General features: G+C 39.1%; 3 protein-coding genes and 1 long non-coding RNA gene across 11 annotated transcripts; 3 read left to right on the forward strand and 1 right to left on the reverse strand.

The window, feature by feature from the left end:
* The first annotated feature begins 636 nt into the window (after positions 1–636).
* Positions 637–1,958, forward strand: LOC119125537. Its single transcript, XR_005098477.1, has 5 exons — positions 637–753; positions 907–1,016; positions 1,231–1,263; positions 1,583–1,755; positions 1,834–1,958. It is a non-coding gene; the product is annotated as an uncharacterized LOC119125537 (long non-coding RNA).
* Positions 1,959–3,315: 1,357 nt separating this feature from the next.
* pih1d1 (PIH1 domain containing 1) lies at positions 3,316–7,031 on the forward strand. 7 transcript variants are annotated; one of them, XR_005098473.1, is made up of 12 exons: positions 3,316–3,713; positions 3,939–4,040; positions 4,120–4,177; positions 4,249–4,437; positions 4,661–4,722; positions 5,017–5,098; positions 5,174–5,270; positions 5,442–5,510; positions 5,571–5,652; positions 5,750–5,893; positions 5,981–6,081; positions 6,325–7,031. XR_005098473.1 is itself a non-coding variant. In XM_037256053.1 (12 exons), exons 3-12 carry the CDS (start codon positions 3,960–3,962, stop codon positions 6,014–6,016), a joined length of 900 nt encoding a protein of 299 aa, XP_037111948.1. In that variant the 5' UTR covers positions 3,364–3,384; positions 3,629–3,713; positions 3,890–3,959; the 3' UTR covers positions 6,017–6,087. The 7 variants fall into 7 exon arrangements, 6 of the variants coding, with proteins under 6 accessions (XP_037111946.1, XP_037111951.1, XP_037111947.1 ...); XM_037256053.1 differs by lacking the exon at positions 6,325–7,031 and having other exon boundaries at positions 3,364–3,384; positions 3,629–3,713; positions 3,890–4,040; positions 5,981–6,087; XM_037256050.1 differs by lacking the exon at positions 6,325–7,031 and having other exon boundaries at positions 3,367–3,384; positions 3,629–3,713; positions 5,981–6,087.
* A 416-nt stretch (positions 7,032–7,447) lies between these two features.
* tnnt1 (troponin T type 1 (skeletal, slow)) lies at positions 7,448–11,363 on the forward strand. Its single transcript, XM_037256063.1, has 14 exons — positions 7,448–7,475; positions 8,473–8,569; positions 8,901–8,943; positions 9,026–9,042; positions 9,110–9,214; positions 9,529–9,550; positions 9,818–9,878; positions 9,974–10,090; positions 10,203–10,280; positions 10,432–10,545; positions 10,624–10,733; positions 10,857–10,947; positions 11,022–11,062; positions 11,158–11,363. Exons 2-14 carry the CDS (start codon positions 8,527–8,529, stop codon positions 11,201–11,203), a joined length of 888 nt encoding a protein of 295 aa, XP_037111958.1. The 5' UTR covers positions 7,448–7,475; positions 8,473–8,526; the 3' UTR covers positions 11,204–11,363.
* A 988-nt stretch (positions 11,364–12,351) lies between these two features.
* On the reverse strand, positions 12,352–15,380 carry syt5a (synaptotagmin Va). 2 transcript variants are annotated; one of them, XM_037255968.1, is made up of 10 exons: positions 15,273–15,379; positions 14,564–14,727; positions 14,348–14,362; positions 14,056–14,237; positions 13,694–13,780; positions 13,448–13,615; positions 13,209–13,376; positions 12,996–13,113; positions 12,750–12,883; positions 12,352–12,671 (listed from the first exon to the last, which is right to left on the reverse strand). In XM_037255968.1, the coding sequence occupies exons 1-10, from the start codon at positions 15,299–15,301 to the stop codon at positions 12,462–12,464; spliced, it is 1,275 nt and encodes a 424-aa protein (XP_037111863.1). In that variant the 5' UTR covers positions 15,302–15,379; the 3' UTR covers positions 12,352–12,461. The 2 variants fall into 2 exon arrangements, with proteins under 2 accessions (XP_037111863.1, XP_037111864.1); XM_037255969.1 differs by lacking the exon at positions 14,348–14,362 and having other exon boundaries at positions 15,273–15,380.
* Positions 15,381–15,617: the final 237 nt, after the last annotated feature.

Here is a 15,617-nt window from a genome sequence, read left to right on the forward strand (position 1 = left end):
CATTACTTAATGTGCCTTGTAGCCAAAGTGATGAATTTCACAAAAGGTATGTTTGGTTCGTAAAGTTAATTATTTATTTCTTCCTGCTCTCATTTGGAATTTTATTTTCTGTCATTTCCTCTTCATCTTCAGTAAAGTAAAAACAATGACTTGGGATTTGCAAGTCGTTTATTAATAATTGAACCTGTTGAAAATGTGATTGAGATTTAAAATGTATTTATTGTTCTGTTTTCCTTTTGCACAGCAGGCTGTGAATATGGTACGGTTTTATATTACATTAAAATGACATTTTCTAAAATAATACCAACTGAATTTTCATAGTAAGAAATATCTTCTGTTGTCTTTTACAGCTGATGTTTGCTCATTAATTGAGGAAAGGTGTCAGGCAGGTAATTCGTTTTGATTTGATATCTTTGCACTCATTTTTATTGCACATAGCAGGGAAGTGCTGAAAACAAATAGCTCCACTTTAAAATTGAACAATTCTTGAATTTGATCGCAGCCCATCTGTCAATCATTTTATATCATTCATGTTGAGCTATGCAGAAGAATTATACTATTCAAACGAAATGAATTGTTTTCTTCTGTCACCAGGAACTGCACCGGCTAGGACAACAGTACTAACTACAATGACGACGTCAACAGTTGGGTCATCTTCGACTGTACAGCTGTCAAACCCATATGTGTCATCGCCAAAATTTCCGATGGCAGGAAATGGCCAGGATGCCCAAAATATATCCTGTCAAAACAAAGGTAACTTTTATGACATACTGTGTAACACAACAAGGAGATTGTATTATGGTTGAATTTGTTTCCCATCAGAATTAACGCACACAAACTAATTCATTGCAGAATTTCAATCATAATAAAAAAAATTAAGATAATTATTTGTCTTTCTTTCACCAGAAATTTTGTACCTCAAGGCGCTATTCGGGATTTCTTCAACGCTTGCCATTGCTTTGCCATTTGCTGTTTACTTTTACATGCAACGCAAGTTACAAGCGAAGGAGCGGGAGGTGAGTCTATGATGCTGAAAAACTGAGGAAGCACATATGGGATCATTTGATTCATGTGGTAATAATAATGAAAAAATATATATTAAAAATCCCTCATTGAAGTTGGAGCCTATCCCAGCTGACTTTGGGCAGGATCATGGCATAGATGATAAGCGATCTCTTTTGCCCTAGTGCAATGATTTAACTGGTATATTTTTTTTTTGGGTTCCTCTAGTATGACAACCAATCTTCAAAGTCCGATTTGCTGGTAGGTGTTATTAAGAACCTTATTGAAGATCACACATTGAATGCAAGTTGTTTCAATTCAAACACTCCGCTTTATTGAACACAATCTGTGAATCTCACGCAATTGACTCGTTTGACTGCCTGCACATGACCTGCATTTGTCTTCATTTCCACGCCACATTCTTTTGAAGCGATAAAGCGCATGCCACAACACGATTGCCCATTACCCATGGGTGTGTTATCGTAAGCTGATGTACTCGTTGGTGGTGTCCTATATATTCATCTAAAGTCAGCTTTTCGACCTTTTATGTAAATTGATGTTTCCTCACTTTTCTCTCCAGATGGAGAACATCGGAGAGTCCACATCATAAGCTACGCATTGGAGCTTACGACACGACAAGTTCAAAACACTAGTAACAGTTCTCAAAGAGTTACACTTATACTTATACACGACTGACAATCGTTAACATGTGGTCAAATGAATATTACTCTGGCTGAATGAATGTATATTATTGTATCTTTGGACAAAGTGTGCCAGAGAGGTTCTAGGAGTGAGGCGTGCTACTGCTCACAAAACAGGTGAAGTGTCCAGCAGATTGCACCAAACCCTTTTTTGACATCAGGAAGACGACTACCTAGATACCAAGGCAGTCATTTGGACTGTTTTCAAATTTTGCAACATCATAACTTTGTGTTTGTATAAGAGTTATGTTGCGTCAATAGAATAAATAAATAACATACCGTTTTTTTCCGTGTATAATGCGCAAAATTTAACTAATTTATTGTCCTAAAATCTGGGGTGCGCATTATACATGGGTACAAATTTTTTTTTAATTTTTTTCAAAAAATATATATTTTTTTTTTTTATTTTTTTTTTTTTTTTTAAGAAAATCATGGTACAACAAAACTGACCGACAATAGTGTGTTTGTACTGTGCTCTGGTCATTTCGTCAAAGAAGGGATAATAGTCCTCTTCTCTTCTTGACTGACAATGAATGTGATAGTTTAATACAATCAGCAAATAACAAAATGCGTATTACAGGTAATATTTTATTTCACAACACTTTGCCTTGTTCCTTTCGTCTCTGCTGTTCACTTCAAACACGCTCCATACGAACGCAATGCTCTCGTATCAGACGCTTGCTCGATCACCTGCTCGTTTGCTGTCACAATGTACCCTACACAAATCCGAAACATTTGTTGCGGCTCCGAGTCACGAGGGGCAAGTTTTGGTTTCCAAGGGTGTTTTTATTCCTCTTCAACGTCTCTCCCATACAGAGCCGCCTTTTTCACATGTCCGCACGTCACTTTCCTCTCTTTTCATCTGATCGCGGTGGTGCCTTTACGGGCAGTCGGAGAAATCAACGCCAACAAAAAAATATACATCCAGCCTAGTTAAGACCATACCAAAGACTATAAAAATGGGACCCATTGCCTCCCTGCGTGTGTGACGATCATTGGGACTTAAAAAAAAAAAAGAAAAAAAAAAAAAAAATTGGGTGCGTATTATACATGGGTACAGGCTTTTTTCCAGCATCAACATGCCATTTTTAGGGTGCGTATTATACATGGGGGCGCATTATACACGGAAAAAAACGGTAATCATAGTTTTCTTTTGGTGAACTGGTTGTGGTTTACCCATTCCATCAATTTATTCTTCGATCTTTGGATTATAACTATACTTTTTGTGACGTCAATCCTGAAGCTTTTCTAACGCAGCTCATATGCAAATTGGTGAATATTTATTTTCTCCATTTCTTTTGAATCTCATATCTTTGGGGTATATGCTTTATGTTATGGACAGTGTTATGTTCAACCATGAACCGTGTTGAGTTTTTTTGTTTGTTTTTTTTGCCATGATTTCAGCAACAGGATTTTCTGCAGTGTTTTGAGAGACTCGTTAAAATTCACTTGTGGTCACTTGAAGCAACAAGTTCATGTGTGCTCATTGTTTTTGTATATGTAATTTTCATGTTTTTATAGATGTCATTTATTTTCATCAATGATGTTGCTCTTTGCCGGCTTCATCTGTCCGTTAAAAAAAATAAATGTAGCACGAGTTGGGCTTTTATTCTGAAGGATCACGCACGGAAGTGCATAATTGCCTTTTGTTTCACGTAAATAGTCAGCCTTAAGAAACGAGGTAAGTAAAGAATGTATTGTGCTGTGTTTGTATTTAAACTACCTATAAGAGCACTATAACCACAAAAATTCGCTGGCTCCACTGAACTGCTGGTGATGCTATGCTAGTCAACTAGCCGACTGTACTTGTCGCAGCCTACAGTTTGTTTATATGCAAGTTTAGCCTCCTCATACTGTCGCCACACGTGTGTGCACAATTCAAAGTCAGCTCTAAATCGTTTTAATACTTCGTTCATGTTCAGGAGCAATGCCGTCATGTAAACCCATTTGAACGGTTTGAATGTTAAAAACAAGTGAACCAAGCTTTCTTCCAGAATGACTCCTTGCTCTGTACGTTCTTTCAATGACAACATTGAATGGGAATTTGAAAAAGCGGCAAGTCTTGCACTATTTCAGGAAATATGAGATGTCTGTGACTACATATTATCCGTCTTTTAAAAAGAACAATTACTCTTGTATTGTATACAACGTGCATGTTTGATTAAAATGGCTGTTTCATATCACAGGATTCTATTTTAGGATGTTTATCGAGCTATGATATTGGTTTAACCACAGGACTGTTTGGAGCCTGTTACCATGACAACTGACTCGACACTCCTCAACTCCGAGATGGAGATAGAGCAGCAAGAAGATCTGTATCAGCAGCTCTTAGCACAGGTCATTTTACCCTGGCTGTTTTTTGTAATGTATCATACTTCCCGGTGGGTCTCCAAATTCGGATTCTTTTTCAATTCAGTCACTAGGAAATATGCAGACTGCAAATCCAGATTCCAAAGTGATTCGGCCGCAACCAGGTGTGTAGTTTTACAACACAAATGACACAAATACAATACAACAAAGCAGGTTATGGTGTCCTTCCTCTCAGGAATTTGTGTGAAGACGACATCGGAGGCCGGCAAGAAGAAGATCTTCGTCAACATCTGCCAGTCCAACTTGGTTCCACCTCCACCAGAGATCTCTAAAGAGAAACTTTTAGATCTGCTCCAATTAGAAGATCCCAGTGGCTACAGAGTCCCCATGAGCCTCGGCGAGCCACACACTGAATTGGACAACAGTAAGTCATTTTTTATTTATGAACATGCCAACAATGTGATGAACACAGGTTTTGAAATGATCTATGTAGCTCTAAAACTTGATATTGAACACAGTTGAGTAGAATTTTTCCATTATTCCATTTTTTTGGTGATTGTCACTGTTTGTATAGTTTGATGAGTTCACTTTTCTCTGCATTTCCGATCATTTTGCTTATGCCTAAATATAAAGTTTGTCTGCGTCAGACTCTCAGGGTTGCACTGCATATGACGTGGTCATCAATCAAGAGTTTTTCCAGAAATGTCAGGTATGTCAGGCAGCTTTTATTCTTATCAACTATAATTATAGAGCCACAGAGCCAAAGTATTTATAGTTAAGAGTTGGTGGATTGAATGTGATTCATAACATTTAAGACTCTTAAGTTGCTTAAGTGATAAGGAGATCAGCAATATTGCAGTGACTATTTCATTCTTTAATTGTTGCCATTAAAAGTAAAGTGTGTCTCTATTTAGTTAATGCACAATTGTAATTGCCTAATAAAGTGTCTTGTAAATGTTTCTGTAATAAACATGCTACTTTTTTGTATTTATGTGTCCTGCAGAAGGACTCCCTGTTCCAGCAGTTTGTCATTATGGTGTCTTTGGAAGGTTTAGAGAACAAGTACAACATCGAGCTTAGTCGAGGTGTTTACCAGTCAAATCTTTTCTTCATTTTGGTCTTCTATGTGGTACTCAATTTTCTTTTACGTCTTTGTCCAGAATGGAAAGTGTTGAAAAACAGGAAATTCTTGGGCTCTGTCAGCGAGCAGAACATTCGCACTAAAAGCAAGCCAGTAATTCAAGAGCTGCAACCTCAGTAAGTCTCCATGTTGGATTATTTAAGAAGCCAAGCAAAACAGAAACCTCCCAAATGACTTCCTTCCAAAAAAAATCCAATGATGTTCATTAGGAATGCATCATTTATGAGCTCAGCCAGAGATTTTACACAAACTGATTTTGTGATTTGTCATTGTTTTTTATTTTACAGGGAAAACTCTACTTCAGAGGCAAAAAGGTATTATCTGTTCACCTTTGTTGGTTCTAATGTTATGTATCTCTGACAGTTGACCGGTCTCCACCTTCATAATTTGGAGTCAACTGTCCTCTTTTTACCCCCCAGACCAGAATTCACCTTGTTTGTAGAGCCTCCTTCTGGTGTCCCTGAGTATCTCATTGCAGAAATCAACTTGCCTGGTGTGGTGAGAGACGCACAGTTTTTCCAAATGTTAAACCATCCCAAAAAATACTGACACTATAAAACAATGTGAATCTCAATAAAGATTCTTCATTTTACAGCTTTCATCCCGCGCGTTGGTCCTGGACATCGGTGAGGACCGCCTCGTCTTGACAGCACGGCCCTCGCTCTACTTTCTGGACATTTTCCATCCCTTCCTTGTCGATCAGGAGACGAGTGTAGCGCAATTCAACAGCAGCACTCAGGTACGGCCAGCAAATTTCCGTCTCTGATCTGAACGTGCAAAGCAACAAAGGCAGTGGTTCATAATTGTTGTGCCTTGTGTCTCTTAGATCCTTACAATCACCTTACCTGTGGTGTCATCTTGAAACACCAGACGTAACTTCCAATTATTTATTAAGATGCTGTGAAAATCATGACTCCCCTGCACATAGTGAGTGAAGTGAATCCCCTTTTCAAATTTTACTGCAATCATTGATTTTGTATCATTTTACGTCAAAAAAACGGACTGTATAAAAACCGGAATAAAAATGTAATGAAAACTAACCATTTTCATATTCATGATTTTTTACTTCTGTATTGATGACAATGTTAATTGTTTCATAATATTTGAACTGTTGTAACAGCAGCAGGATGCCGTTTTGTTCCCGGACCTTCCTTGTTGTCTTCAAAACAGGATCCACTCATTTTCTCGACCTTTGATTAATACACGAATGTCAATCTAATACAGCATATCATATTGAAATATTTTAGTCCAACTGTGTTATTTATTACTGTATAGTGAAACATACTATCCAATATAAGTATTACTAATTATAGTTTCATATAGTAACCTCTTAATTGGATATAATTAGTGAACTTCAGCCCAATTTTGAGTAATAATATTCATTTGAGTATAGCCTAGTGACTTTTTGTTAGTGCTTTTTTGGAACCCCACACCCCTCTCAATGGAAAAAGTCAACGGGTCCCTATTTTTGGATTTGGCTCTTTATGACCCTCCTCCCTCATTCCTCCTTTCTCTGTACTCTTGCAGAGCATCCATTCTCATGCTCTTGCACTGCTTTCAGAGACAATTGTGTACTAGAGTTTCAAACTAGGGCTAGGATTCCAAACTAGGGTTAGGGTTTTAAAGTGGCCACAGTAGTTGTCATCATCCAAGAAGGTCAAATGCCTGTAATATTTTAGATCAAATTTAAGGATTAAATAAATAAAAAAGTGAATCAGGAAGAAGCTAACACAACTGGACGAAGTAACCCAAATCCACCACTCCACAATTATTTCAGCAGCTTCGTACCGAGCGGCATTTGAGTTGTAAATGTCCCGTCGCATCAATATAACTAGTCTAATGGAGGCTTTTGCTCAACACTAAATTATACGTATAAATAGCACTAATGCCTTCTCTGCCAGCTTTGTCTCTCTTCTGCCCCACCCTCTCTATCTCTCCTTTCATTGAGTCATTCCCGCTCCACCTGTCCTGGGCCACCAGCCTCCATTTGTCCGGTGAGGTCAGCCAGCTCGCCAGCCAGCCAGCCAGCCCACTGTTCGTTCCCCTTAATCCCACGGGGTGCTCATCTTGCGGCCGTCTAATCCGCCCGTGGCTGTCAACCCTGACCACACAGGCACACCTGCAAGTTAGCACACGCGCTCCCGGCTATTTTTGAAGCCTATATTCAAACACTCCATCATAGTCGTTGAATGCATGTGCAACTAGTCATCCATAGAGCCCACGCACGCATTGTTCCCCCCCCGTGCTATAAATCTCCCCTTCTTTGCACAGTAGTCACAGTCCGGCTTGTGTGTGTCAACTGATCCCGCTTCTTCATACAGGTCTGTCTTACTCATTTGTTTTTTATTCTCAGATAAATGAATTAACACAGAGGAGATACAAGTAATTCGGTGTTCATTTATTTATCAAGGTGTTTCTATGGTGACTATATACAGTCGTTGTGTAGTGAAGCTATTCAATTTGCAAAGAAATATAAAAAGTTACGACATGTTCTCCTCTCGCAGCGATAAAACGCTACGAGACATTGTTTCGTACAGATTACATGGTGTATTTGTCATGTCATTCTTCGGTCTCATTTGCCCCTAAACACATTCGTGTTAACTAGTTAGCACCTGGTTAGCTGTTACATGGAAGTTTGCAGGATACACACACAGCCAATTACGGACAGAAAGATCAGAGCTGAGATTCGAACACCTGAACCTGCCAAGAGATTCTTGGTTAATGAGTATTTTTGCCAGTATTCTACTTTTAGCAGAATCAGTCTGTTGATATAATTGCTCGTTCTTTTATGATATCATCAAAAAGTTTGATCGTGTCATCTCACAATTTCTATTCAACCCCATATTTAAATGCACATATGAAACGCAATGCTGCACAATTTACTCGCTTACCTTTCATTAGCTGCAGCTTTTTTTAAAAAATATATAAATCAATTAAAATTGTGAGGGACACACATACAACAAGAACAGTCCTTGACTAAAATTATCCTACCTAAGACCAGTGCATTTGCCTGCTTGATTTTGACGCTCCCTAAACCCCCTCCCTAAATCTTTTCAGCCTACCACTCACTCTCTCCTTTTAGCTTCCAACAGTGATGCTTTATGCTGACAGAAGTGCTCAAATCTCAAGAAGAAAATACACAATGTCAATAAGTCAAATTAGCAGCTTTCATTTTTCAGAAAAGCTGTGACGGAGAGATCTAGAGTGTGTTTAAGGACAACGTGTGAGCAATGCAGGAACGAAAGGGAGAGAAACTCAAGCTCTCTTTGTTTAACCTTTGTCACATTCTCACCTGTTGTTCTTGAATTGGTCCTCCAGCATCCTTTGCCAACATGGTGTCAACACACCCCCTCTGTGTCTCTGCATTGTTTTATGTGGCAGCTCGAGGACACAATTTATAGCCAGAAGCATCTCAGTATGTATTATCTGGCTGTTTATTTAAAGTGATTTACAACCGGTAAAAAAAGGCCTCCTGTGAAGAGTCTAAAAATGTTCGAGGACAAAAGAGCCGACATTAAACCATGCACCAATGGAATTCTGTTGAGTTAGTTTTGGTTTTTATTGCTGATGTGGACCTCGAAAATACGATATTTAAAAAAAAAAAAAGAAGATATTTGGGTCATGTCAGGGTGTACCTAAACTTTTGTAAGATGAAATCGCCTCCTGGGCAATTGTGGCTCTACTGAGGAGATTAACGAATGAAAAGATGGCGATATCATTTTTATTTTTTGTTTTAACATTCACAGACTTGTTTCTTGCAGCCATGTCTGACATAGAAGAGGAGTACGAGTGAGTATCCATTGACGTGCTCTTTCTGCAATAAAAGCGACAATTGCATTTTACTCATTTTCTTTCTTTGTTCTTTGTCCAGGGATCAGGCAGAGGAGGGTAAGGTGCAGAGTATTCCACTCTTTATCAAAAATATATGCGTGCAATCTGTGTCTTTCCATGCCAGAGGTGGAGGAGGAATTGCCACAGGAGGAAGAGCAGGAGGAAGAATATGAGCGGTACCATGAGCATGAAGAGGAGGAGGAGGAGCATGTGTATGAGGATGAAACAGGTAATGGAAGGACATTTCATGGTGTCAACACCTCATACTGTATATCTGTACCACATAGAATATTGATTTATTGTCATTATGGCCTATTATTTCTACAGCCTAGTATTTGTAAGCCGTTTATGTTCAGATTTACATTTTTTCTTAAGCCCCTTCCAGAACAAATCAAATTATTTTTTTATTTTTTTTTTAACTACGACGAGTTTTAGACTGGTGGCAATAAAATTGCCAACACACCATCCAACAGTGCTTTAATGCATACTCTATTTCTGTGTTTAACTCACTGCTAATTGCATAATCCTCTCTCTTTTCAACAGAGAAAGAACGTCCCAAACCAAAGTAGGTCTGCTTTTTTTATCTCTCGCTTTGAAATTTGCCGAGTGCAAAATGAGGAGAATTGCCTCAGTCGTCTGTTGCTGAAAACTCTTCTAGTTGCAAAAAGTAAAATTAAGATAGCTTTTTTTTTTTTCTGGTGTTAAAACATTTTTTTTAGTGTTGAAAAAAACATCCTGAAGAAATGCCAAGAATTGAACAGTCCCCTTTATTTTTACATGTTCTCGTTGAATTTCTTACTCATTTATTTCCTCCTTTGTTTTCTCCATTTAGACCACCGGTAGCTCAAATTGCCCCTCCAAAGATTCCAGAAGGAGATAGAGTTGATTTTGATGTAAGTTGACTTTATGTCACTTTTCATCCGGAGTAGAATTTCTTTATTCCTCATTTTAGTTTGACCTACAACCCCAAATCTATTTTTACCACCAGGACATCCACAGGAAGCGAATGGAAAAAGACATGTTGGAGCTGCACACGCTGATCGACGTCCACTTTGACCAAAGGAAGAAGGATGAGGAGGAGCTTATTGGGCTCAAGGAGAGAATTGTAAGTTCCACAGTTGCACTATAAAGCAATAAAACTGTCATTATGTTTCATTTTTATAGGGATTCATTTCAAAATAAAATTAAACTAACAACTAAACTAATTTCTCTGTCAGGAACGTCGTCGCTCAGAGCGTGCGGAAATCCAAAGAGTGCGAGCCGAGAAGGAGAAGGACAGACAGAATAGGATTGCGGTAAGCAAATATATTCGAAAAAAAAAAGATTCTGTCCTGTCTTGGCAGGTTGCTTTGTTTGGGGAAAAAAGCCAAACGCAAATTAGGTCAAAATCTCTTCAGAATGGTTTTCCAACATGTTTTCATTCTGATGTCCCTCTTTATCTGCCAGGAGGAGCGTCAGAGGAAAGAGGAGGAGGAAGCCAAGAAAAAAGCTGATGATGACGCCAAGAAGAAGAAAGTACTCTCTGGCATGGGGGGCAACTTTGGAGGCTTCCTGGCCAAGGTCTTGAGTCTGACACTCATGTCAAGGAAAGAAAATACTGAGGCTGTGCGTGTGAACATGTCAGCGTGTCCGTCCTAGGCCGAGTCGAGGAGGGGCAAGCGTATGACTGGCAGAGAGGTCAAGAAGAGGACCCTGGCCGACCGGCGTCAGCCCCTCGACATCGACAGCATGAGAGAGGACTCCCTCAGGTGATTGATTTTTTTTTTTTCCTTATCATTCATCTATCATGGGAGATCCGCCCAGCGCTCTATAACCAAGCAAGAAGTTCCTCCTCAAGCCTCAAAGACTTTTTCTTTTCATGTTCCAAAAAGACAACGAGCCCAGGAGTTGTGGAACTGGATCTACCAGCTGGAGTCTGAGAAATTTGACTATATGGAGCATATAAAGCACCAGAAATATGAGGTGAGCGAGTCTTGGACTGGAATGTTATTATTGTTTTGTCATTTGTTCTGATTGGTTTGATTTGCTCTTTGCAGATTATTGTGCTGCTCAACAGAATCCAACATGCGCAGAAATTGTAAGTACTTTTTTTTTTTACAAAATCGAGTTATCTCTCCGATTTGATTCGGATGTCTTTCCTACTTCAAACTTTCTCGTGTGTGTGTGTTACAGTAAAAAGGTGCATGGCAAAGGGAAGGTGGGTGGCCGTTGGAAGTAAAAGCGTGAAAGGAAGAACTCTAAATCCAAACCAAAGTAATAATAAAATGGCGAGAAGAAGTACAAGAGCGGGAATCTTAAATCTGTAGTCCCTACAAGTATACGGCTTCTCTGATTGTTTGTTGATAATGTATTTTAATAAAACAACATGCTCTCTGTCAGTTCGCATCTTTCTTTTTTTACCTTAACAAAGCCCTTTTTTTGCCATATAAAAAAAAATAAGTCAGCTCCAGCATCAATAAATGTTTATTAACATTCATAAAAGTGTAAAAAATACATAAATCCATCATCTTTTCTGCATAAAGCATATCAGTTGTATTTAAAGTAGCTTGTCAGTATCCTCTCTGTCCATACTTTGCCACCATGCTGTTTAATTCCCACCTCACATGTTTGACTGACTGCGTGAGACAAGGACTAAAGAGGGCACTCTGCTAATCCACTCTTTCGTGACGCACGTGCGTACACACACACACACACACACACACACTCCAATGACACTGTTGGCAAAAGTGTCATTCGTCCAAAATAAATGTGAGCAATATAATTGTGAGTGGATCCCATTATATATGAAAAATGAAGAGTAAAGAAACACTAATGATTTTTCATTTGGAGGTATAATAGTGATTATCATTCAAGCAGATTTTCCAGAGGCGCGTGTATGTGAGCGAGAGACTAAATCCACACAACCATCTGTCACTGAATTTGTCTGAAATATTCCATTTAATCATGTTTTATTTACACGTATACCATCTTACACACGTTTTCTTTTTCACATACAAAGAAACAGTCAGGAATTGGTAGGAATTCTAAATATTTAACCGGGTAAACATAAGCGAAGTCATACGTAATGCAATCTCAAAAAGTGAGAATATTATTGCCTCATATTTTTCTTATAATAGACCCATGTAAACACATTTTACTTCAGGAAGGATTCCTTGAAACAAAAATCTAAAACTCAATTACAAAGACAAAATAATGATAGTACAAAGATGTTCATGCAATTCAAAACATTATCTAATAAATGTATTTCACGATCCTAAACTTCAATCCCGCCCTTCGATAATCAGGGCAGCGCTGTGAAATAACGACAATATTGATGAAAGTTGGCAAAGTGCTCACTAAAATATGACTTTGTAAGAAGAGTTGATGTTTTTTTAAAGGTTTTTAATATCCGTGCAAGCCATTGTAGATGCGCTGTCCACCAAAAATCGAGCCCTCAGTGTCCATGTATTGTACGATGTGATTTTATTTGAGTTATTTTAGCGGATGGGAGCCTTGAGGGCAGCATCGACCTCCTCCTCCGTCTGCAGGACGTGCCACTGAGCCACCGGACGGCGTGGATTGGCCAACATGTCAGACCAGTGACGCAGTCCGACGCCCGAAGCGCCGTAACCGATCCAGCACTTGCCGATGGGGTCGTTACTTCCCAATTTGTCATAATCGTACACCGTGATGATCACCTGGACTTTCTGTGGGAATGAAGACAATATTTTTTTTAAATGCTACATAAATGTCGTTCCTTTTGGACTAAACGATTGTTTACCCACCTGGATCTGGGAGAAGGGGATCTCAAAGCTAAAGCTCTCGTTGAAGTATGGATTCAGAGTGTTTTGTTTTACTGATGTCTTCTTCTTCTTCAGGCGCTTTCCATTGTGCTGAAGAACCACTTTAACAAACGGATCTGTGGAAGAAGCAAAACATGGTTCATTTTCACCAAGACTACATTGTGTTTGTAAGTTTGTCTCTATTTTTTTCTTCCAAATGACTATGGTGTTATTTTTATGTGTGCCCACCAGATAGTCCTCCAACATCCATCTTCTTCAAGTTCTTGGCTTCCATGATGTTAACGGTTAGCTTGCCAGCCGTGGGAACGTAGCGAAGAGAAATGCAGATGTCTCCGAGCTTCTCTTGCTGTATTGAAAGAAATACAAATAATCAGGTTAGTTGTGTCGTTTCAAAACCACTCAAAATTTCGGTGAAATTTGAAAATAAAAATATAAACAAACCTCTTCTTTTTCTCCTCCAATCAAATCCTTCCATTCGTGGATTGGCTGCGCGAGGTCTATGGTGTTCATGGGAATCTTGATCTCACCGATGACGTCATGTTTGCCGAATCGGTCAAAGTCGAAAACCTGGAGCACCAACGTCTGACCACCCAACTCTGTGTAGGGTATCTTGGAGGGACGAGAAGGTCCAATTTTAAAAGGTAAGAAGGCTTGGTTGTTATTTGAACAGTATGACACACCTTGAAAATAAAGGTCTCATTGAAAACCGGACAGAGGTTCTTGCGCTGGACTTTGGTTTCAAACTTTTTCTTCTTGTCCGGCAGCATGTAGACTTTAACGTAGGGGTCCGAAGTCCCGCCCATGTCCATGGCTGCCAGGTCCTGAGCCTGCAGGATGCCTACTATCAGCTAGGAGGAACAATGAGAGAAGCAACAACATGAGTGGAGGTATGTCCGGGTTTGATAGACAATCTGTGTGCAGTGTACCTGGTTATCTGTGAAGTTATAATCCAACGTGTACTCCAGTTTGCCAAAGTTCTCTTTCTCCTCCTCTTCCTTCCCGTCCTCACCTTCCTAAAAGAACCACAAGCTGTAATTATGGAAGCACTCTATGGGATGGACACGAGATGTTGATGTTTAGATAACAACAACAATCTGTTGGCCATCTAACATACAAGGTGGAAGTCACACTTTTAGGGGCGTGGCCTAATGATGTCAGGAGGTTAGTCATATGTGAGAATCAACAAGGGAGCACTGGATACTGAAATGCTCATTTTCAGCCTCACTTGCACAATAAATAAATAATAAAAATAAATACATTTAAGAAAATAAATAAACAAACTGCTTACCTTCTTGTCTTCTCCGTCCTCCCCTTCTTTGTCCTTCTTCTTGCGTCCTCGCCCGGCCTTTCTTTCTCTGACCTTCTTGGGCTTTTTGCCCCTGTTGAAGCATTTCTTGTAAATGCAGAATCCCATACAGGCAATTAGGGTGAGGACCACCACCACAATGGCACCTACTGCCCACATGGGCACTGAAAAAAGAAGGGAGGAAAGCTTTATGCTGGGTAGTCCCAAACTAAAGATCATTGCCCAAATGAGTGTTTTAGAAAATTAGAAGAAAGTTTCATGGAATGACACTTACAATTGAGTTTATGGTCTGGAGCAGAGCACAATGGTCACATGACAATGAGAAATGAAAAAAAAAAAACACAAATGGAAAGTGAGATGACACAAGATGGTAATCAAATGTGGTAAAATGCTAAAAATATTAAAGACACAAAAAACAAGCTATATTACCAATTTGATATTTAAAGATAAAGCAATCCTCAGATTGAATTGAATATATGTTTTCACTTACTGGGTAAGTGTGTGAGCTCGTTAAAGAACTTGTTCTTCATGCTCGCAAACTGGTGGTTGGAGTGATGTGAGGGGGGCGGAGGTGGCGGAGGTGGCGGGGGCTCCTTGCTTTCCTCCTCCGCTGCCCTGCGGAGTCGCGCCATGCTGAGCATCCGCATCATTGCTCTGTGAGAAATATCGTGTCCCAAAATGTATTTCATAAATTGAATGTACTTTCCAATACCATTCAAAGTATTTTCCCCATCAACAACTGCATGAATCAATTCATTGTATTGACTCTATTTACATCCCAGGGTGAAATTTGTTTCATTTTGTTGTTTTGTTTAAAATAGTATGTGTGAATTTCAAGCTGTGAGTTGAGCCCCTCGCCTCAATAACGAGTCAGAGTAGATGTCCCTGTGTCACCGTGAAAGCATTAGAACAAGATTAAGTAGCCAAGGTAATCCAAAAATCCCAGGGTTTAAACAAATTAAGCAGGTTTTTTTCCCTCTTGGAGCCTCCTGCCCATTTTCCCCTCACTATGCGCCATTAATTAATTTGTTGTCAAATTCAAATATCTCATAGCTGGGTTTTTTTCTTCATGTGAAGGATGTTTTCTTTTGGGGGTCTTAAAAGGCATTTTGCTTTTTTTTATTATCAACATTGTCAAGTTAACATGGCCTCTGTAAAATAATGTAAATATATATATATAAAATATAAATATGACTCACCTATCTTTGTCCCAGTCAATATTAGGCATCCAAAGGTATTGAGCTCCAATCCAACAGTGTTGACTCAAGGGAGGTGGTTGTCCACAACTCTTTCTCTCTCTCCCCTCCTCCATCCTCTTTTTTTTTTTAATCTCCTCATTATCCCTCAATGCCAACTACTTACTGGCCATTCTGCACAACATATTTGATCTTGAGGCTGTAATTTGATGTTACAAATCTCCTTAAAAAATATTTTTACAAGGATTAACACAATCTAAAATTTCAATCCCAAAGGAAATTGTATATGTAGTGAAATCCAAAGCATTGTAGTTCGTATCATCTACCACTAGAGGGCAGACTATGACT

Source organism: Syngnathus acus, chromosome 8, assembly GCF_901709675.1.
Source record: "Syngnathus acus chromosome 8, fSynAcu1.2, whole genome shotgun sequence".
Classification (NCBI taxonomy): domain Eukaryota; kingdom Metazoa; phylum Chordata; class Actinopteri; order Syngnathiformes; family Syngnathidae; genus Syngnathus; species Syngnathus acus.

Bases quoted from the DNA above. Each gene is read 5' to 3' on its own strand.
- tnnt1 (XM_037256063.1), top strand. From the start codon at position 8,527: ATGTGGCAGCTCGAGGACACAATTTATAGCCAGAAGCATCTCA. The intron at 9,215-9,528 runs GTAATGGAAGGA...TCTTTTCAACAG, and splicing joins TGTGTATGAGGATGAAACAG to AGAAAGAACGTCCCAAACCA. The intron at 11,063-11,157 runs GTAAGTACTTTT...TGTGTGTTACAG, and splicing joins ATCCAACATGCGCAGAAATT to TAAAAAGGTGCATGGCAAAG.
- pih1d1 (XM_037256050.1), top strand. The intron at 4,438-4,660 runs GTAAGTCATTTT...TGTCTGCGTCAG, and splicing joins ACACACTGAATTGGACAACA to ACTCTCAGGGTTGCACTGCA. The intron at 5,271-5,441 runs GTAAGTCTCCAT...TTTATTTTACAG, and splicing joins ATTCAAGAGCTGCAACCTCA to GGAAAACTCTACTTCAGAGG.
- syt5a (XM_037255968.1), bottom strand. From the start codon at position 15,301: ATGCCTAATATTGACTGGGACAAAGATAG. The intron at 13,781-14,055 runs GTAAGCAGTTTG...TGGTTCTTTTAG, and splicing joins AGGACGGAGAAGACAAGAAG to GAAGGTGAGGACGGGAAGGA. The intron at 12,672-12,749 runs GTGGGTAAACAA...TCATTCCCACAG, and splicing joins TCCCCTTCTCCCAGATCCAG to AAAGTCCAGGTGATCATCAC.